Here is a 22024-nt window from a genome sequence, read left to right as displayed (position 1 = left end):
GCTGGCGTCGAATGAGGAGCTGGAGCCGCCTTCGAATGTGAAGTGGTACCGGCGTTGAACTTTGATTTGGATCTCGAGGTCGCTCCGAAGCCGGTGAAACCGTGCACGGAGTCGATGACCTCTGAGGCGCCGAGAGAAGCCATGGTGGAGTCGGCGTCGGCATAAACGTCAGGAAAGGAGCCAGAGCATAAGCCTGCGGCACACCCAGATTATAAGCCAATGGACCCATGGGACCAGCCGGCGCACCAGAGGGGTACATTGCTCTCGCATATACGCCATACATGGCGTTTAGAAAATGCGAAGGGTCCTGACCAGGACCAGGAAATTGAGGGTACGAACCTACCGGCTGCTCCTGAGGAGGCTGCACCGGATTTGACTCCTCCTGTACCTCTTGTTCCTCGGGATGATGTACCGGAGTCGTCGAGCCCTGAGGAACTTTTTCTCCTTCATGCACCGAAGACTGATACGGATCCAGAGACGGATTCGATTCAGGAGCCGGTGTAGGCTTCCGAGATTGTAAAGGCGTGGCCTCACCTTCGGGATTATGAGCTGGAGAGGGAGATATCATGCCCTTACGATGTTTTCGACAAGATGACTTCTTTTTTGAGTCAGACTCCCTGCTGGATTGATGTCTCGAACTGTGCTTCTTTCTCCTATGCTCCTTTTTTGATGAACCAGAAGCATGACCCGAAGCCGACTTCGAAGCCGACCTTGACTGGGACCTCGACTTCTACTTCGACCTCGAGCGTCTCGATCTTGACCTCAAAGCTCTCTTGGTATCCTTACCCTTCATTTTGGCAACAAGAAATTTTGCCTCTTGTTCCCGAAGAGCCTTTGGGTTCATTTTAAAGCAGGATCGACAACCCTTGATGTTGTGATCCAAACCCAGACACCATAGACAGTCACCCTGAGGATCGGTAATGGACATCATCCTCCCACATGAATCGCATGGTTTAAATCCTGTCTTCCTCGATGACATCTCGACAGAAGACAGCAACACCAAACAGATACAGAAACCAGAAATCCACAAAAGTAACAAAGTTACTATCTGTACAACAGAAGATCCCAAGAAACCGTTAGCGTCGACGACGCGGAAAAAAGGGAACTGAACACTGTGTTAGGTGGCTGAGTTCCTGTCCTGGATATCTGCCTGGAAGCAACTTGGGCTTCCTTACACATGTTTATGAAGCATGTTTGCCCGGACTGTGAGTTACAGCGTGATGGTCACTTTGTTTGTTTGGTTCTACAGGACTTCTTAGTCTTATCCATATATCAGCCCCACCTCTGGATAGATAATGCCTGGGTATCTAGTCTAAGGTAAGGTCTCTGTATGATGTACAAATTACTTACCTATGTAAGTAATTTGGTACAGACTCTATTTAGCTGCTGATTCATTAACGACCCATCCATCCTCTCTGCTCTGCGAACAGATCATAGAGTAAAGGATTGTCCCCTTTTTCACGGGCCCTAGCTTAGCGCACCAGTGGCCAGTGTTGTTGGTGGCTCTGCGCTTCTGGTGTGGAATGTTGTGAAAAAAACACTAACGGCAGCATGCTGGGGTGGCTCCTATAATGGCTCCGAACACGTAGTTTCCGGTGCAGACAACTCCGACAATGCCACGCTGAGCCCAACTATGCCATCTACTGGTGTGCAGGGGTACTGCTCACCAAAAGTTTCCAGATCCAGTCTTATTCCTGGGGAATATTCTAGATGATGGGGAGGTTGACAGGGAAGGCTGTGAGGCAGCAGAGGGAGTACTGTATGTTTCAATTGTGTCATAGGAGGGCGTCAGGAAGGGCAGATGTCTGGGGCTTGGCTATGCTGGCTTCTCTCTTTCAATTTTACCAGTCATATATTTCTGGCCGGTAGAATTGGGTCTGGCATGCCTGCAACCGTAAAATTCAGGTGTGGGAGCACCAGGCCAGTTGCGAGCAGGAACAGTGATATTTAACACCAAGATACCACTCAATCTGACTTGTAATCAGCACAAAAAATTATAACTCAAAGTAGTGACTTTTATTGTTAATTGTGCAGTGAACAGAAGTTCTAAGAAGTTACTTACCCACAGGAGAAGTTACTTACCTTCGGTAATGCCTGATCTAGTAGGGACTATCTAGCCGCAGATTAATTACCTTAAAACCTTCACTGTCATATGAGTTTTAGGATGGAATCCAAGATGACAATAATAAATGGCTGTATCGAATTGAAAATTCTGACATTACCTTCTACACTGTCCCCTCTACCTCTGTGAAGGGGCGGTTGTCGCAGGCTGAAATAGCAGGCAAGGAGGCCGTATATAGTGGGCTATGGTGGTTTATTAAAGTATACAAGTAAGTCCCAGAACAACAGGTGGTGTGACTCCCGGGACGTCGGGTCTTGTACTTCCGCGAGGAGGGTCTTTGTCCGGTCCTTCTTTCCTTGTCCCGGATCCCGTCTTGTTGGCCTTCGCGTTGGATCAGATGTCGGGGAGGTACCTCGGAGGGCAATAAGAGAAAGAAGGGACCGTTAGACCAGTACTGTGGAACAGCAGTCCTTCCGACACCACCACCGGATACGTGTGGGACCAAGAAACGAAGATAAGTGCGGAAAAGGGGGGGAAGGAGGGCGAAGGAGGAGGAAGGGAATAGAGAGGGTGTCCGAAGGGTGAGTGAGGGGAGCGGGCAATGCAGTGAACGTGCTTTACAAAAATATACAGTGAGAGTATCTCTAGCGTGCTCCGTGTCTAAATAGGAGAGACTTTACACTATATACACTGAGCACCTAGGGTGTTCAGAAAGGGGTACTAGGTACTCACGCGGTCCGCCGTAGCCCTCCGATGGACTACGGCCGCTCTTCAGCCACCTCCTCAAGGACTCCACCAATCTTCTGACCATACGTCTTCTTCCGCTCTCTCTGCTCCGTCGTCCTCTCCGTCTGCCTGAGAATCCTGCCACGATACTCCGACCGGGTCCTGGGCGCTGGGGTTGCTTTTCACTGTTGTAGGGGCGGGACTTCCGGGGTTGCATTCAATTGCTTCCTGTTGGCGGCGTCCGGGGATTGGTTCCTGCATGGAAGAGAGGGGCGGGATACTTCGAGTCACTGTTGCCGCCCCGTCATGGTGGTGTGTTACGGGCTTTCGGTAGCGGGGATTGTTGTGGGGGCCCCTGGATACCGGTGAGTCGGGAGGGGTGTGTAGTCCCGGCGGGGTTGGACGCGGGACAGGATCACAACCTCCATTAACCTTCTGTTCAGAGCATGGCCCGTATAAAAGGGTGCATTAATCCACATGAAAGTAGAGTTTTCTTTCTTAATTGTACCAGTAAAATCTGGGTCTGCATAGTTATTCCCCATTTTATGGGAGTCAACTTGTAATTGAACACTACTCACAGGATGTTGCTGCTTTGGGTGCCAGTTTTTATAGCCACAGAGTTTCCACCTCTTTAGTGCAGTGCAACATGTAATCTGGCCCTTATTTTGTTGCCTGTTTTTATAGTAGTATTATTCAGACTGTGCTGTATTTTGTAAGACACAAACCTTCCCTGTTTTTGATCGACATTTCAACATTGTCTCATGTGGTCCAAATGTTTGCACAATTTCCCATTGATGCCCATGGTACAAAAGTATCCTAAATACAGCTGCATTTACACAAATGTTTCTGGTCATTCCTGATTCAGAATTAATTTGATGCATTCTGTCTGACTTTATCTCTGTCCTTCTCTCTCCAGTAACTCGCATTGTCCGAGTCATTGGCCAGCCCCGGGGAAACATGCTCTTGATTGGCATTGGCGGCAGTGGGAGGCAAAGCTTGGCTCGCTTGGCATCCTGGATCTGTGTCTACAATGTTTTTCAGATTGAAGTAACAAAGTCCTACCGCAAGCAAGAATTCCGAGAAGGTGAGTCTTCTAAGAACCACTGGGTAGTGCATTGAACAATTGATGGTGGTGTAGTGAAACACATTTATACAGATTGACTGTGGTGTCATTGGAATTTTTATGTTTTAACCTTAGACTGGCACATGTTGGATCTCAAACACCTTATGATGTGTCACCTGAGAACCACTGGGTATCTCATTGAGCAATTGATGGTGGTGTAGTGGAACATTTTCACACAGATTGACTGTAATGCATTTGAGATATATATGTAATAGCATTGGACTGGCACCTGTTGCATTGCATGCACCTTATTACAGGAATTACCAATGGAAACTGGGTAACACATTAAAGAATTGATGGTGCAGTGAGACACATCCATACAATTGACTCCGGTGTCATTGAGATATGTATAGACTAACCTTATATTGGCACATGTTGGGCTGCATTCCCCTTACATGGGAAGTACTTGATAGTGCACTGAACAATAGATGGTCATGCAGTGAAACATATTCACTGAGAATGTGGTGTCACTGGTATCATGTATGTAAAAGAATTGGAGTGGCCCAAGCTGCATCATTTGTGCCCTATGACATGAGTCCCCTTTAACCATATGCGCTTATGACATGAGTCCGTTCTGAACCACTGTGTGCATATGAGAAACACAACCCTTATAATAGCTGGTCTTGCAATGAAGAACATTCACACAGATGATTGACAGCATTGTGATTGAGGAGTATGAAATAGCATTGGAGAGGCACTTGTTGCATTGCATGTACCTTATGACATGAGTCACTTGAACACCACTGGGAAATACATTGAACAATATATTGTTGTGAGGTGAAACATTCACACAGCTTAACTGTGGTGTCATTGGAAGTTATATGTTGTAGTATATGTAGTAGCACTGATCATGCACTTACTGCATCACATGCACCTCATCATGTGAGTCACATAAGAACTACTGGCTAACACTGTTGGACTTTACTTGGCGTGTTTTCCCCCAAACTTGTGCCTTTCAGCCTCCTATTTTGCTGACTTTGTTTTTGCTGGCTTTATGGTTCTGCACACTTTACTACTGCCAACCAATGCTGAAGTGCTTGTGCTTTCTCCTTTAAACATGGTCAAATTAGCTTACACTCAATTAGCAAATTGAATTTACTTGTAAGTCCCTAGTAAAGTGGTACTTCATGTAACCAGGGCCAGTAAATGAAATGATACTAGTGGGTCTGCAGTACTGATTGTGCCATTCACTTAAGTAGCCCTTTAAACATGTCTCATTGCAGCCTGTGTTTGCAGTTTTAAACTGCCATTTCAGCCTAACAAGATAAAAAATTTTGCCAGATGCAAACATGTTTTTAATAAACATAAGTCACCCCTAGTGTAGGCCCTGAGCAGCCCAGAGGGCAAGGTGCTGTCTATTTAAAAAGTTGAACATTTACTGTTACGTTTATCTGAAAGAGCCTATTAGTTATAGATTCCTTACCTTAGGATTACCCCCAGGTGCCAGACTGGATCCAGAGAATATTTTCCTCAGCAGTAACCCTGTGCATCGGTAGGTGGTGTCGGTGGACACTTCGTTTGTGTCGTGGTCACCGGAATGACGTCACTGTGCCTACTTAGATGCCACCCCTGCGAGCTGATGTAAGTTCTTTCTTTTTCCGCGCCAGCCTAGTGCAGATCCGTAGAGAGCTTGCCTCTCAGTCACTTTTTGGTGCGTGAGGGATGTCCCATCGTCGGGCCGGCTTCAAGCCCTGCGAGGTCTTTCACAAACTGATGTCTGTGACGGACCCACACCTCATGTGCCTCTGGAGCATGACCACGACATCAAGTCATGCTCTGGCTGTCGGCCATGAATCCAAAGTTTTTGCGGGAGCGGTCCGGAAAGCTTTTGGAGGCCCGACAGTCGGCTACGCGTCACTTCCGGTCTTGCTTGAGGGAAATATATTGAGTCCGGTCACAGAGCCACCACACCTCGTCCAAGTCTTCGCACTCCTTGGGTAAGTCGAAGCACAAGAAGAAGACGAAGTTAGCCGGCTGACCCAACTCAGGACCCGGAGCATCGTTTCTCTAAGGCTCTGTATCTGGTGCCTCACTTAGGGACGACTCAGCGCCTCCCCCTGTTTAAGGGAGGCAGAGCATCCCCTGCCCAGCTTTGTACGTTCTACGAAGCCTTCCGCTGAATCTTTGGGGAGCCCGACTCCGCTGGTGCACCTTAGTGCCCTGCAGAGCCGGTTTGGAGCCCTGGGCCTTTGATGCCGACGGCTCCGGAGGGCCCCTGTGGATCTTGGCCTGGATCCAGATCGGCGCCAATCTACCTTACTCGACCTATCCCGGCGATGACGCCCCTGGTGTCGGCCGTGCCCCCGGCGGACGCCGTCCCCATCCTCACCCCCTGAGATGGACGCAGAGCCGGACAGATGTCGAATCCGACGCCGGAGGGTACTTTTGTTCCCATGTTCATCCCTGGTGTTACCTATTGCCCTGAGGGTGGTGATGAGGACTGGGATGGGTTGCTGAACCCTTTGGTAGACCAGCCGGGAGACTCGGACTGGAGAGAGGAATTGGGTGACACCAGTGGCCTGGACACTTCTCCAGACCTTGGAATGCTTTCTCCACCTTCCATAGCTACTGAGTAGGGAGCGTCCTATGCTGTGTTAGTGTGTAGGGCAGCCAAGGTCATGGGTTTGGAGCTCCCGACAGTGGCAGTCAGGACTAATCTGACTGAGGTGCTTCAACCTGCATTCGGCGTTGTGGTCGCTGGTATGAGAGTTGCGCCGCCTCTGCATTTTGACGTCAGTTCTTTCATTTTCCATGCCAGCCTAGCGCAGATCCGGAGAGAGCTACCCCTCTAGTAATTTTTTGACTACTTTTCTTGACTTTTGTCCACTTCTCTTTTGAGTCTTAGACTCCTGGCTCTCGAGGGATGTCCTATCGTCGGACGGACTTTAATCCCTGTGAGGCCTGTCACAAACTGATGTCTCTGACGGGCCCGCACCTCGTGTGCCTCTGCTGCCTGGAGCACGACCAGAGGTTGTGCACTACTGTCGAGCCATGAATCCTAAGTCTTTGCGGGAGCAGTCCCAAAAGCTCTTGGAGGCCCAGCAGTCCGCTCTGTGTTGTTCCTTGTCTTGCTCGAGAGGAAGGTCTTGAGACCAGTGGCTTGGGTAAGTTGAAGCACAAGAAGAAGGCGAAGAAGCACCGGTACTCTTTGCCTTCTCTCCATTGGTCGGCTAAAGCGACACTGGACCCTGTGCTTCGTCGCTCAAAGGCTCCATCTTAGGTGGGAGGTATTGAGTCGTCCCTTCTGGGAGCCGGAGCTTCGTGCCTTTTACGAAGCCTCCCACTCCATCTTTGGGCAGCCCGACTCTGCCGGCGCGCCTTCGGGACATACGGACTCGGCTGGGGTCCAGGCCTTCAAAGCAGGAGGGCCCCCAGGGATCCAGGATTGGATCCAGATCTGCGCCGGTTGACCTGACAACACCTCCCCCGGCAACGATTCCACTGATGACACCTCTAACGCCGGTTGTGTCCCCCGCTGCCGTCGACCCTGGCCTCCCCCTCGATCTGAACACGGAGCCGGACGGGCGTCGACCTGTACTTTTGTACCACTGTTCTATCCTGGCATTCCTTTTCACCCTGAGTGGCAGCCAGAGGAGGGTGAGGAGGACAGGGAGAGGTCTGTGGACCCTCTGGAAGATCAACTGGACTGGAGAGAGGAGTTGGGTGATGCCATTGGTCTGGATACCTCCCCAGACCTTGGTATGCTTTCTCCCCCTACTGTGGCCATGGAGGAGGGAGCCTCCTACGCTGTGGTGTTGTGTAGGGCGGCTGAGGATCTGGGCATCGAGCTTCCTATGGTGGCAGTCTGGACTCACCTCCTGACTGAGGTGCTTCAGCCAGCAGCGGCCACCTCTGAGCCCCTGCATGCTGTTCAATCAGGCCCTCGCCGACATCCTTCTGGGCACTTAGTCCAAGCCCAGCACAGGGGCTCCTGTGGATAGGATAAATGCCCGACGCCACCGCCCGGCCCCGGGGGACCCCATTTTCTTCTCCCAGCACCCTACCCCTGAGAGATAGGTGGTCGAAGCCTCAACCTCCAAAGGCGCGTTCCCTGCTGCACCCCCAGAAAGGAAATCCAAGAAGCTGGGTCATCTTGGGAAGAAGATATTTTCTTCTGCCAGCTTAGGACTGTGGTCAATGAACATTGCATGTCTCTTGGGCCCTTATGCACACATTGTGTGAGAAATGCTTCTACAGTGCCCGGAGGAGGTTTGGGCCGTGCTCACCCGAGCTGTTGCTGAGGGTTGAGATGCAGCAAAGTTCACCATCCGGTGTGGGATGGATTCCGTCGGCTCGCTGGGTAAAACAGTTTCCACGTCAGTAGCCCTGAGGCGCCACGCCTGGCTGAGGACCTCTGACTTCTCTGGAGATGTCCGATCTACTCTTCTTCCTTTTGGTGGCGGTTGCCTGTTTTGTGACAAGGTGGACAACACGCTTGAGCGTTTCAAGGACTCTAGGGCTAAGGCCAGGTCCTTGGGCCTCGCAGTCACTTCTCACCCCAAGCAGTCTGCCTTTAGCCCTTTTTGTGGCTTCAGATGTGGTGCCCAACCACGTTCCACCCAGGCCGATGCAAGCTACTCTACCTCTGCGTGGCCCCCTCTGCATCGGCCTCCAAGCCTTCCTAGTCTGACCCTTCACAGCACCAGTTGCAAGTGGGTGGCAGGATTCGCCATGATCTCCCCGACTGGCACACATTATGTTGTACAGGTGGGTTTTGCAGATAGTACGAAGGGGCTACACCCTCCCCTTCAAGACTACTCCTCTCTCTATGCCACCAACACTCCATCGCATGCTGGAGGATCACTTAGCCCTTCTCCATTAGGAAGTTGCGGCTCACTTCGCCAAGGGAGCCATCAAGCGAGTTCCTGTGCCAGAAGTAGGTCATGGTTGTTATTCCCACTACTTCCTGATGCCAAAGAAGGACAAAGGCCTGTGTCCTATCTTGGATCTCCGGGACATCAAACGCTTCCTCCGGAAGGAGAAATTCAAAATGTTGACATTGGCTCAGGTCTTGTCTGACCTCGACCCTGGAGACTGATGGTAGCGTTGGACTTGCATCCTGACACAGGATGCTTATTTTCACATCCACATCCTGCCGGCCTACAGGTATTACCAATGATTCACAGTAGCCACAAGCATTTTCAGTTTACCGTTCTCCCCTTGGCCTAACCAGCTTCCCTCGGGTGTTCACGAAAGTGATGGCGGTAGTCGCAGCTCATCTGCGCAGATCAGGAGTTAGAGTCTTCCCCTATTTCAACGACTGGCTGCTGGCTGTTGAAGGTGCGTTTGCCCCAGGCTGTCGTTTTCCCACCTCCAGACTACAGCGAGCCTCCTGCACTCACTATCAACGTGCTGAAGTCATACCTGATTTCCTCTCAGAAGCTCCTTTTCATCGGAGCAGTTCTTGATAAAGCGCAGTTTCGGGCCTATCCTCCCGAGCAGTGAATCTGGGATATTCAGCCTATGATATCGATGTTTAAGCTTCTATCCCAGGTTTCGGTGAGGATGACCCTGAGGCTGCTGGGCTCAGGGCCTATTGCATTCTGCTGCTGGATTATTTAAGATAGCATATGCAAGCTCTGCAGTGAGACTTGAAGTTCCAGTGGGCACAGCATCAGAGGAATCTTTCCGATGTCGTCCAGATCTTGGAGGGCATTGCACACCGATTGCAGTGGTGGCTAACGAAGCAGGATTGTGTCAGCAGCAGATCCTCTCCCTTCCCCAACAGATATCACAGTGGTGACAGATGCGTTGCTTCTGGTGTGGGAAGGTCACCTGCTGGAGCTCTGGGCGATCTGTCTTGCACTAAAAGCATTCCTTCCTTCTGTTGAGTAGTGCAGGTGTTTACGGACAACACCACCGCCATATGGTACTGCAACAAACAGGGCAGTGTGAGGTTCTGGGCCCTATGTCACGAGGCTCTCCTCCTCTGGAAGTGGGTGGAAAATCAGGGCATGTCCCTGGTGGTTCAACACCTAGCAGGTTCCCTGAACGCCACAGCGGACAAACTCATCCGTCTGTGCATGATGGATCATGAATGTCGTCTTCACTCGGAGGTGGTGCCAGGTCTCTTTCAGCAGTGGAGAGAGCCTTGGTTAGATGTGTTTGCCGCCGAACAGAACGTGCAATGTCATCCGTTCTGCACGTTGGAATTTCCAAGGCGGCACTCGCTTGGCGGCGCTTTCTCTCTCAAGTGAAATTGCGCTCTTCTTTACGCCTTTCCACCTATACCACTACTGCCCAGAGTGCTGAAGAAGATCAAGCGCGACCAGGCCCAAGCCATTCTTGTGGCTCCGGATTGGGCACGAAGAATCTGGTATCCCAAGCTCTTGAACATGGCCCGTGATCCTCCAATCAGACTGCCTCTTTGGGAGGATCTTTTTTTGCAGCAGTAGGGCACGGTCCTCCACCCGAACAGGTCCAGCCTCCACCTCCTTGCGTGGTGATTGAGCGGCAACAGTTGACAACTCTTGACCTTCCTCCCGAAGTCTGTAATGTCATCTTGTCAACCAGGCGTCCCTCCACTAACACGGTATACGCCTGTAGATGGAACAAATTTGCGCCATGGTGCACAGCAAAGGATGTGGATCTCCTTTGTGTAGCTCTTTCAGAGATTTTCCTCTTCTTTTTTACTTTGGCCCAGCAGGACTATGCTCTGGGCACCCTTAAAGGCTATCTTTTGTCCATTTCGGCCTTTCTTCGCGTTCCTGATCAGCCTTCTCTTTGCAAGTCCCCTATTGTAAATTGATTTCTTAGGGGCATTACTCACATCTTTCCTTCTATTCCTTTCGTAATGCCCCAGTGGGACTTGAATCTGGTCTTAACCTACCTCATGTGTGCTTCTTTTGAGCCACTACATAATTGTCCTATCAGACTATTGACATTAAAGACTGCTTTTCTCGTGGCCATCACCTCTGCTCGCAGGGTGTCAGTTTACGGCTCTTTCTTCTAAACCTCCTTTCCTTGCTGTTCATCCGGGCAAGATTGTCCTTTGAACTCAACCTTCTTTCTTCCCAAAATGGTTACCTCTTTCCACATATATTACTTATAGATTCCTTACCGCCACACCCATCCTCCCCATTCTGCAAACTGACTTCAAGAGGAAGGGACTCTCTTTCATGGCCCTCATTTTTTGCACCAGTGGTTAGTGTCTTGCATGGCCCTGCGCTTCTGGAGTGGAGTCCATCCATACTAATATAATAAAGAGAGAGCCCAAACCTTTGAGGCAGGTAATCTCAGGAACCACAGCACCAATCACAACACCCAATACAGCATTGGAAAGGGCAGTTGCAGCAGAAGGACATAGGCTATGCAGACGCCCACCATATACATTTAAAAGGTAAAAGAACCGTGCCAGCAAAGTAGTCCCTTGTGGGCGTGTCTGGGTTGTGCTGTGGTCGTGTGCTGGGGGCGTGACAAACGCTGGGGGCGTGTGGTACGTTCCGCCCTTCATGCCATGTCTCATATTGTGTGCTAATCCCACCCTGCTCCCTTTAAATACCCCTGCACCCCATAATCATAACCCACCCTTACTCCTTAAAATACTCCAACACCCTTAAACACTAACCCATCTTAACCCTATAAATATACCCTGTACCCCATAACCCAAAACTATCCCTAAACCCTAAAAATACCCCTGTACCTCAAAACCCAAACCTACCCTTGAACCCTAAAAATACCCCTGTACCCCAAAACCCAAACCTAGCCCTGAACCCTAAAAATACCACTGTACCTCAAAACCCAAACCTACCCCTGAACCCTAAAAATACCCCTGTACCTCAAAACCCAAACCTACCCCTGAACCCTAAAAATACCCCGCACCCCAAAACCCAAACCTAGCCCTGAACCCTAAAAATACCACTGTACCTCAAAACCCAAACCTACCCCTGAACCCTAAAAATACCCCTGTACCCCCAAACCTAGCCCTGAACCCTAAAAATACCACTGTACCCCAAAACCCAAACCTACCCTTGAACCCTAAAAATACCCCTGTACCCCAAAACCCAAACCTACCCCATAACCCTAAAAATACCCCTATACCCCAAAACCCAAACCTAGCCCTGAACTCTAAAAATACCCCTGTACCCCAAAACCCATACCTATCCCTAAACCCTAAAACTACCCCTATACCCCATAACCCAAAACTATATCTGAACCCTTAAAATACCCAAACACCCCAAAACGTATACCTCAGTACCCCAAAACATATACCCCTATACCCATACTTGCCTTATCCAAACATTTAAAAAAAACATGCTTTTACCATTCATGCATTTACAACGAATTTCGTTGTAAATGTATGCGTGGTAAAGCATATAAAATGTAATGCCTTGCGTTATAATGGCATTGCTGAGTCATGGTACTTTCGTAATGAAAGTATGCGGAGTGATGGTATGCGGAAAGAAAGTTGCGGTATAATGGGTGTTTACCCTCCCCCGGTAAGTACATTGGTGGCACGGCGGCCCATATCTCCAGCAACAAACTTATATTTTTTCACCACCGATTTGAAAAATGCACAGGTCTCTCTCATTGATGGCCAGCACCGACATACACTTTTAGACACACCTCCTGCCACAAGTTCTAGAATAGCGAACTTTAGAGCTGGGGAGCTACGTTTGAATCTCTGCATCAGCTCAACATCCTGTGATTCCAGGCAAATCGTCATATCGTGGGCTGTGTGCGTGTGCTAGGGGCGTGACAAACGCTGGGGGCGTATGTCCGCCCTCCATGCCATGTGAGTCGTACATACAAGCGCCAATTACAGTGCTGCGCTGCATCAAGGGGCATGCTGGGGGCGTTACCCGCTGGGGGCGTGAGAAACGCTGGGGGCGTGTGTCCGGCCTTTATGCCATGTGAACGCAATTGCGCCGCATCAAGGGGCACGCTAGGGGCGTGTGCTACATTCCGCCCTTCATGCCATGTGGGTCGTACATTAATGAGAAGACCGTCTGCTGTGGCCGTGTGCTGGGGGCGTGACAAACGCGTTCAGCTGCAGGGGTGGTAAGTAACGTTACTGCAGCCTCTCCTGCGTGCTGTTACTGAACTCTCTCATTCAACAAAATTACACGCGCCTACTACCATCAACCAGGGCTCTAGCAGGGCTCAGGCGGCGGATCAGTACACTAATTACACGCACCTGATAACATCAACCAGGGCTGCAGCTGGGCCTCAAACGGGGAACACGTGCCTGCTAACATCAAACAGGTCTGCATCTGGGCCTCAAGCGGGGGAACGCGCGCCTGCTAACATCCAACTGGCCTGCATCTGGGCCTCAAGCGGGGGAACACGCAAATGAGCGTGTCTGTGGGGACAATTACTGCAGCCTCTCCTACTTGCTCTGACTCAACTCTCTCATTAAACGGATTTACCCGCGGCTGATAACTCTCTCATTCAACGATATTACACGCGCCTGCTAACATCAACCAGGGCTGTAGCCAGGCTCAGGCGGCGGATCACTACACCAATTACACGCGCCTGCTAACATCAACCAGGGCTGCAGCTGGGCCTTCTCCGTCCCCATTCTAATGAAACAAAAAATGTTGTCTACCGCGAGATTTTAAAATAAATTGCCCTTGCCAAATACACACATTACACACATTCTATTTCATACACGGACAACGTCGGGACGGGCTGCTAGTGTCATATAAAGAACTGACGTCAGCGCGTAGGAGCGGCTCCTAAGTAGATACTGCAACATCATTCCGGCGATTACAATGCCAGCGACAAACGTGGAGTTGACCGACGCCATTTACCGAAGTGCATGGGTACTGCTGAAGAAAAATTCTCCAGATCCAGTCTGACGCCTGGGGATAAATCTAAGGTAAGGAATCTATAACTAATATATGTCTCTTTCAGATATATCATTACCTAAGGTAAGTAACTTGTTTGTCTCTTTGCAATTGGGCTCATGGGAGTAGGCCTCCCTTCCTGGGCCTCTCAGGTGTGGTACCGGTAGGTCTAAGGGAGGGGTATTCTTCCTCTTGTCCCAGTTGCAATGAAACACATTTTGCAGGTTTGTCCTGCAATTAGGCCATCTGCCCATTCATAAACACTGCGGGACACCTTTTGCCCAGCACTTTAGTGCCCCCACAATTTTAGCTCTCAGCCCTAAAGCAATTCTCACATATTCAGCCCAATATGAGCTGTAAAAGATGTGTTTGTCGGAGGCTGAAAGGAGGAGCTGCGGCCCCTAAAGAGTCTCCATAAAGCAGCATCCGGAGCCCTTAAGGTGTCACTTATGATAATTAGAGGGGCCTCGCACATTCCCCTGCGCCCGGGGCCCCAAAAGTCTTAGAACCAGCCCAGCATGCCATAAATGATGGGTTGTATTGGTTCTGCAGTGGGTCCCCACACTCCCCTCAAGGCCGCAAAGGGATAATAATAATAATAAAAACATTTATTAAGCGCCTGGTTACACAGGAAAACAGTGCGTCCCCGCGCTGAGGATGTATACCGACAGAACTCAAAAACTAATGTCCAGCAACCCAGGGGGGAGAGGACACAGGGCAGTGAGGCAACTAGACCTTGGGTAATAAGTGAGTTTTCAGTTTCAACCTGAAACGCGATTCTGAAGGTTCCATCCAGAAATCAAGCGGAAGTTCGTTCCAGTATTTGCTGGCAAGGAACCTAAAGGATCTCCCTCCCATCCGAGCAAGACGGATGCGAGGGACCACCATCTGCATGCTCCCCATAGATCTCAGCGACCGTCTAGGGCGGTATATGGTACATGGTGTGGAGTTGCACCATGTGCTGCTACTAGAGTCTGATATCAGTGACTTGAATGAGAATATTGATAACAGCCAGGGTCGGATTGGTATGCTGGGCACATGGGAAATGGCGGAATGGCCAGTAGCCGAGTTCTAGCTGTGTCTGCTTTTTTGGGCAGCCTGGGGTCTGTCTGTGCTGTTATGATGCCCAGCGGTTCAGTGGGTGCCCGAGTGGCCTTTCTAGAGGCAGATGGGCGGAGGTGTCACTCCCTTTCTCTCGCCGGCCCATTAGTGTATGCTGATTGAGAGGGGTCAGGGGGCCTGAGCAGAAGTGGTCTCACTTGCATTCATGTGTAGCTCAGCAGTGTGAACTAATATGACATTTTTTTTATCTAAGTGAAGTTAATAAAACATGTCCACACCCCCCTTACTTTTCATAACTCTATGCTGAAGCAGTGTTTTGCAGACAGGCAATACGCAAATGTGGGCCACTTTGTTTTCTTGTGGCCGGGCTGGTTTTTGATCCCAATCCAACCCTGATGCCAGCCCTGAGTACTGGGAAGTCCGTTGGAATATAACTAAACAGCGACCTGGCAATTGTTGTTAAGCATTTGACCAGGGATACGAGAAGTGTGGTTTATGAAAAAAGTACAAAAGAATGGGACTTAATTGCGGCGGAGGACTCGGGGTGAGCTTCTTTCACGTGGACTTTGTCCTCGTCGAAGAGCATGTGGTGGCTTTCCTCACATTGAAGCACCCGACTAGACTTGTGTTCTTAGCAATAAAATTGAATACACTGCTCTGCTTACTGTTCCTACTGACACGGAGGTCCGTGTTCCCCCCAGCCACAAACTTTAGTTCCATTAATCTCGTCAGTCACAAAGGTTGCGCCTATCCACGCGCGATGGAGAAGTCAGGATCGACTACGAAAAGCCGACTGTGATGTGGTCATGGCGCTTACCTGAATGAGAATGACAACAAAAGGGATCACGCCGTCACAGCTGCTGATTATAAAGAGTGTTGGGCTAATTGGTTAATTGGGGGTGGGATTTGTTTGGTCAATAAAAGAGTCCTGGTTCGGCCAGGACGATGAACAGTCATACCTGCATTTGTTGGTGATTACTACTTGCAGACATAACATCTTGGCGACGAAGGTCCGGAGCTTTGTGAGGCTGTTCTCCTGCCTTTCTACTGGTGCAGCGATGGATTGGCCGTGTTTCACCGGGACGGTTCCTGTGTCCCTGATTGGGGTTGTGGGCGCTGGTCGTTCAGGTCCGGTGGTTTCGTACTCCGTGGACGGCGAGAAGTGGTTCATTTTCCTCGCCTGCCCCGACGGTGTTTGGGGGCGTGTCCGGAGCCATTACAGTGCGTGTGCTGGTGGGCCGGCTGGCTCACGGCTCTTGACAGCGCGGAGGCTGTCAGTTTCCTGTTACCTGCTGTGGGATTGTCTAGGGAGCCTTGAAGACACAGATTCTGTCACTATTTGGGCGGGTTTTGGAGGCCCGCCGGTTATTTTCATTCTGACAGCACGGAGGCTTTCGACCTGGCCAAGTCCCTTGTTGGGGATTAACTGGACCTGGGACAGTTTTGTGAATACGAGTGCTGGTCCACTGGGTCACTTGTGGCTGGAGTGCCCGGCTGGTGCGGGCATTCTTTCTGAACATTGGGCACGCTTATTAATTTGTCCAGAAGGGCACAATCATGTCTACAGTTCCCCCGGTGGAACATTTCTTGCTGGATGGCCCCCCTTCGGCGCAGGCTCCGCGTTGGAAAGAGTGGGTGGATCGTTTGGAGACCTACTTTGAGGCCATTAATCTGGATGAGGAGAGAAAGCATCCCATGTTATTACATCTTGGTGGGGCAGCAATTCATCGGCTGGGGTGGTCGGTGGTGGAAGAGACGCCTCATACTTATGACTCTCTGAAACAGGCCCTGACTGCGCATTTTGAACCTCTGGTGAATCCTGATTATGAGAGGTTTCTGCTACATCAGGCAAGGCAGTTGCCCAATGAGTCAGTGGATGTCTTCTTTGCCCGATTGCGGGTATCGGCCAGCACTTGTAGTTTGCCCAATGTGGCAGATGAGATACGGCCCCAATTTATAAAGGGCTTTTATTCCAGCAAGCTACGTGAGGCGATACTACAGGTGCCTCATATGACGTTGGCGGATATGTTGACCCGTGGTCGGTCGAAAGAACTTTCAAAGGTTAGGGCGGCCCACATGGATGCCGCTCTCGAACAGTCGGTAAAGACGGAACCAGTAAATGCTATGATGGTTCAAGGGTCAGAGAAACAGAAAACGCTGCCTCGTAAGGTGGACAGACGTCGGACATGCTATGGGTGTGGGGGCTTATTTCCTCATAATGGGACCTGCCCGGCGATTGGGAAGCGGTGTTCTAACTGTAACAAAGTGAACCATTTTGCGAAAGTATGTCGTTCAGCTCCTGTCAGGGGGTCTATTCCTGCGCCTTCCGCCCAGGTGTATGCTGCTCTTCCAGAGCTGGAAGATATGGATGATGATGAAGAGGTTGTCCATGTGTTGCATGCTCTACAGCCTGGGGGTGCAGTACGGAGGGGTTTGCCCAAATGTGATGTTAAGGTGGATGGTCATTTAGTGCCCGCTCTGATTGACACTGGTGCATCCATTAATGTGATGGCTGAATCCATGATGAAGGGACTACCAAGCTTACCAGTTTTGAGTGGTACATCTGTTAAAGTGTTTGCTTTTGGAGCCAGTGAGCCTCTCGCATTAGCTGGGGTATACTCTGCGGTGATTTCTCATGGCACCCAATCCGTGGAAACAGCTATATATGTCACCAAGGAGGGTCACAGGATGCTATTGAGCTGTCAGACCGCTGAGAGCCTACATCTGGTGGTTTTTGCACTGGCTATCCATCAATGGACTATGGATGACTTTTTAAGTCAGTACTCGCAACTGTTTGAAGGCATTGGTTGTATGAAAGACCGGATGATGAAATTGCATATTGATGAGTCTGTTCGACCAGTGGCACTACGTCATAGGCGTGTGGCTTTCCATCTTCGGCCGAAGGTGGAGGTGGAGTTGATAAAATTGGAAGAAGCTGGCATTATTGAGAAAGCGGAGGGTCCGACTCCGTGGGTATCCCCAATTGTAGTTGCCCGCAAACCTAAACAGCCTGGAGAGGTCAGGATCTGTGTGGACATGCGATTACCCAACCTAGCAATTAAACGGGAGCGTCATCTTACTCCTACGGTTGATGATATTGTGGTGGAAGTCAGTGGGTCCAGGTGGTTTTCTAAAAATGGATCTCCGTGCTGGATATCATCAGTTGATGCTTGACCCTGCTTTCCGCGGAATTACCACTTTTTCCACACACGTTGAGCTCAGGCGCTATAAACGGTTGAGTTTTGGCATTTCTAGTGCTGCCGAAGTATTTCAGGACACTATTCGGGGAGTGCTGGCACGACTGGAAGGAGTAATTAATGTCAGCGATGACATTTTGGTTCATTCTCCCACTTGACGAACCACATCAAGAACTCCGCAAAGAGCGCCTTCCTTAATCTGAAACTCCTCAACAAAATCAAACCTCACATCCCGCAGAGGGATCTCCAAATAGCCACCCAATCTTTGGTGCTATCCAGACTGGACTATGGGATCGCAACCTTAACAGGCACAGCCCTATCACACCTAGCGCCAATGAAAACAACCCTCAATGCAGCCGCCAGAATGGTCTCAGGGGCAAAGAAATTCGACCACATTTCCCCAGCACTCAAAGACTTAAAATGGCTCCCAATGGAAATGCGCGCCAGCTTCAGAACAGCTTGTCTGACACACAAAGCCTTGCACACAGGGAAACCGGAATACCTAGCCTCCAAGCTCAGGAAGGCGGGCCAGTCCAGAAACCTCAGAAGCTCGAACACCCTACTACTCATCCCCATGAAAACCCGGAAACAAAAAACCGCAACGCGCTCGTTTGCCGGCAACGCCCCAAAAATCTGGAACTCCATCCCAGTTGACATCAGGACTACGACTTCATTTCAAGACTTCAAGAGACGCCTCAAAATCCCCTACCTCAACCGGGCATTCCCAAACTCTACCTCAGCAGCTCACCCTGCAACTATGACGACCTCTAACCCACTACCTCAAACTCGCCCCTCAGGCGCCAATTAACTATGTTAATCCGCGATCTTACATGAATCTCTTTTCCTTGATATATTATTATGTAACCGTTCCCTCCAGCTCGATTGTAAAGCGCTCCGATACCCTCGGGTCTGGCCAGCGCTATAGAAAACTCCAAAAATAAATAAATAAATATATTAGATGGACATCATAGTCGTCTGAAAGGCGTATTCTAACGTTTGCTGGATCATGGTTCAACTTTACACAGAGAGAAATGTGAATTTTTGAGAACTGACATTTTATTCTTTGGTTATCATTTTTCACAAAATGGTGTGTCTCCTGATCCTTTGAAAGTGTGTGATATACAGACTGCCCCTGCTCCTGTCAATGTGTCCGGGGTGAGAAGTTTCATGGGTATGGTGAATTACTGTGGACGCTTTATCCCCGGATTGTCTACTTTGACAGCCCCTTTACAAGAGCTTACAAAATCCAATGTTCCCTGGGATTGGGGTCTTGAGCAGGAATCTGCGTTTCAAGCTACAAAGAGGGCATTGTCTGCATATACCACCTTGGCATACTTCAATCCGGCATTGGATTCGGAACTTGCTGTGGATGCAAGTCCCGGTGGACTGGGGGCAGTGTTGTCCCAGCGTCAAACAAATGGTAAATTGGCTCCTGTAGCATATGCCAGTCGCGCTTTGACTGCTACTGAACAGCGATACTCTCACATAGAAAAGGAGGCCATTGCAGTGCATTGGGGATGTCGTCATTTCCATCTGTACTTATATGGTCAGCCTTTTGTAGTGTACACGGACCATAAGCCACTCATTCCTCTGTTTATGGGTTCTTCTTCAAAACCACCACCGCGGATTGACAAGTGGATTCTGCAGCTGCAGGATTATTGTTTGACAGTGGTTTTTCGTCCTGGGGCATTGAATCCAGCTGATTATTTGTCCCGGCATTTTCGACCTGCTTCTGTTCTGGAGGTAAATGATGCTGAGGAGACCGAGGAATATGTACGGATGGTGGTCGAGCGGTCTCGGCCTCTCCCAATTTCTCTGGAGGAAGTTGTGGACGCCACTGTTCATGATGGGTGTCTTCAGTTATGCCTGGCTGCTATTGGGACTGGAAAGTGGAACGGAGTTCTCAGTGCTGCCAAGTGCCGTACTGATGATGCCCAATCTACTTTAGCAGCGTTGTTTCAGGTTCGGAGTGAATTGACCTGTTCCCCGGAGGGATGTTTGCTGAGGGGATCGAGGTTGGTGATTCCAGCAAGTTTGCAACAGCGGGTGGTGGATCTGGCTCATGTGGTCCATCAAAGGGTGGTGAAGATGAAGTCTCGTTTGAGATCCAATGTTTTGGGTTGTGCACTATGTCAGGCTGCTGGGGGGGGAGATGCTCCTGCTCCTATCATCACTGAAGAGGTTCCTTCTTTTCCTTGGCAGAGGGCTAGTGCTGATTTCGGATGTTTACCTGATGGTCGTCACATGTTGGTGGTGAACGATGACTTTTCCAAGTATCCAGAAGTGGAGATTATGGACACTACCACAGCATGTCGTACAATTCCTTTGTTCGATAATATTATGGCAACCCATGGTTTAATTTCTGAATTACGTACTGACAATGGTCCCCCTTTTTCCAGTCATGAGTTTTCCTCTTATTTACCATCAAGGGGTGTTTTCCATCTTAAGGTGACTCCTTTATTGCCTCAAGCCAATGGGGAGGTAGAACGATTTATGCGGACCCTGAATAAAACCCCTAGGATTGCTGTTACTGATCGTCAGGACTTGGATTGTGCTATCTTTCTGTTTTTGAAGGAGTACCGGCTGACCTCCCATTCCACTACTAAAGTCAGTCCCATGTCCTTGTGTATGAATCGTCCTATGGGTGATTTCGTGCCAGTGTTGGAGTTTCATCTGGCCAGTTATGCTGTCGTGGCAGGAGAGCTAAGAAACCGGCAGGTGAAGAATGACAAAATGGCACTGAGCCGAGGGGCTAAGGCCTGGACATTTGCTGTTGGATAGACATTGGAAAGGGAAGTTTAGTTTGCCATTTGAGCCTGAGCCTTGGGTTGTGAGATCTGTTCATGGCACTAAGATTATGGTAGTGGGGTAACCATCTCAAGGAATGTTTCTTTCTTTAAAAAGTTTATGAACGTGGTAATGACATTCGGGACAGGAGTCCCATTTTGCCTTCAGATGCGGGTTCAGTGTCATCAGATTTTGGGGATGTTATACCAGCGTGTCTCTCTCCTCCAGTTCCCGTACTGGAGGATATTGTTCCAACATATCTTCCTCCTTTGGTGCCGGTAGGGGTGGATGTGGGATTTGGACAAAATGATATAACCCCTGTGTCCTCCACTCGTGACCTGCTGTTAGGCCCTGAACACCAACCGAGGGGCACGGGTCGCTATCAATGGAGGAGTTGTCCTGCTCGTTCTACACCTTTGAGAGATTGTCACTTGTGTAAATTAATATATTTAAGTTTGCTTTGATTGTAAATTGGGGAGGAATGTGATGTGGTCATGGCGCTTACCTGAATGAGAATGACGGCAAAAGGGATCGCGCCGTCACAGCTGCTGATTATAAAGAGTGTTGGGCTAATTGGTTAATTGGGGGTGGATTTGTTTGGTCAATAAAAGAGTCCTGGTTCGGCAGGACGATGAACAGTCATACCTGCGTGTGTTGGTGATTACTACTTGCAGACATAACACCGACCATCGCTGGGTGGAAATGACGTCATGACCGACGGGGCAGTGCAGAGGCCGCGTTGAGTCTTACATGCTTCTGTCCAATGTGCTCTGAATGCTTCAGCAGTTAACCAACTCTGTTCATTTTTGGTCAATAAGATTTAGTGGATCACTTGGGGTTTGGGGAAAAGGGAGCGCTGCCATAATTTGAGGAACGTCCCACTTCTCTAAGCCATGGCCGTGATTCAGAGTCGGCGGAATTCCGTGTGTGAACCCGCGGGTGGTCTCGTCTCTGGAAGGAGTTCCGCAGAGAGTTTTCTCTGGAAGGGGTCCCGCAGCGGGTGGTCTCTGCAGGGGGTCCCGCAGCGGGTTTTCTCTGGAAGGGGTCCCGCAGCGGGTGGTCTCTGGAAGGGGTCCCGCAGCGGGTGGTCTCTGGAAGGAGTTCCGCAGCGGGTCTTCTCTGGAAGGGGTCCCGCAGCGGGTGGTCTCTGCAGGGGGTCCCGCAGCGGGTCTTCTCTGGAAGGGGTCCCACAGCGGGTGGTCTCTGGAAGGGGTCCCGCAGCGGGTGGTCTCTGGAAGGGGTCCCGCAGCGGGTCTTCTCTGGAAGGGGTCCCGCAGCG

General features: G+C 50.1%; 1 protein-coding gene across 1 annotated transcript in view; it reads left to right on the top strand.

Annotated features, from left to right (window-relative positions):
- The window catches only part of DNAH2 (dynein axonemal heavy chain 2), a 2538822-nt gene that overhangs the window by 1884810 nt on the left and 631988 nt on the right, over positions 1 to 22024 (top strand). Inside the window, exon 56 of the mRNA XM_086946066.1 lies at positions 3705 to 3872. Within this exon, the coding sequence (XP_086802192.1) occupies positions 3705 to 3872 (168 nt within the window). The remainder of the gene's footprint in view (positions 1 to 3704; positions 3873 to 22024) is intronic.

This window comes from Lissotriton vulgaris, chromosome 12 (genome assembly GCF_964263255.1).
Source record: "Lissotriton vulgaris chromosome 12, aLisVul1.2, whole genome shotgun sequence".
NCBI classification, from domain to species: domain Eukaryota; kingdom Metazoa; phylum Chordata; class Amphibia; order Caudata; family Salamandridae; genus Lissotriton; species Lissotriton vulgaris.
Note: the sequence above shows the minus strand (reverse complement) of the source record. Positions and strands in the feature narration are given on the sequence as shown.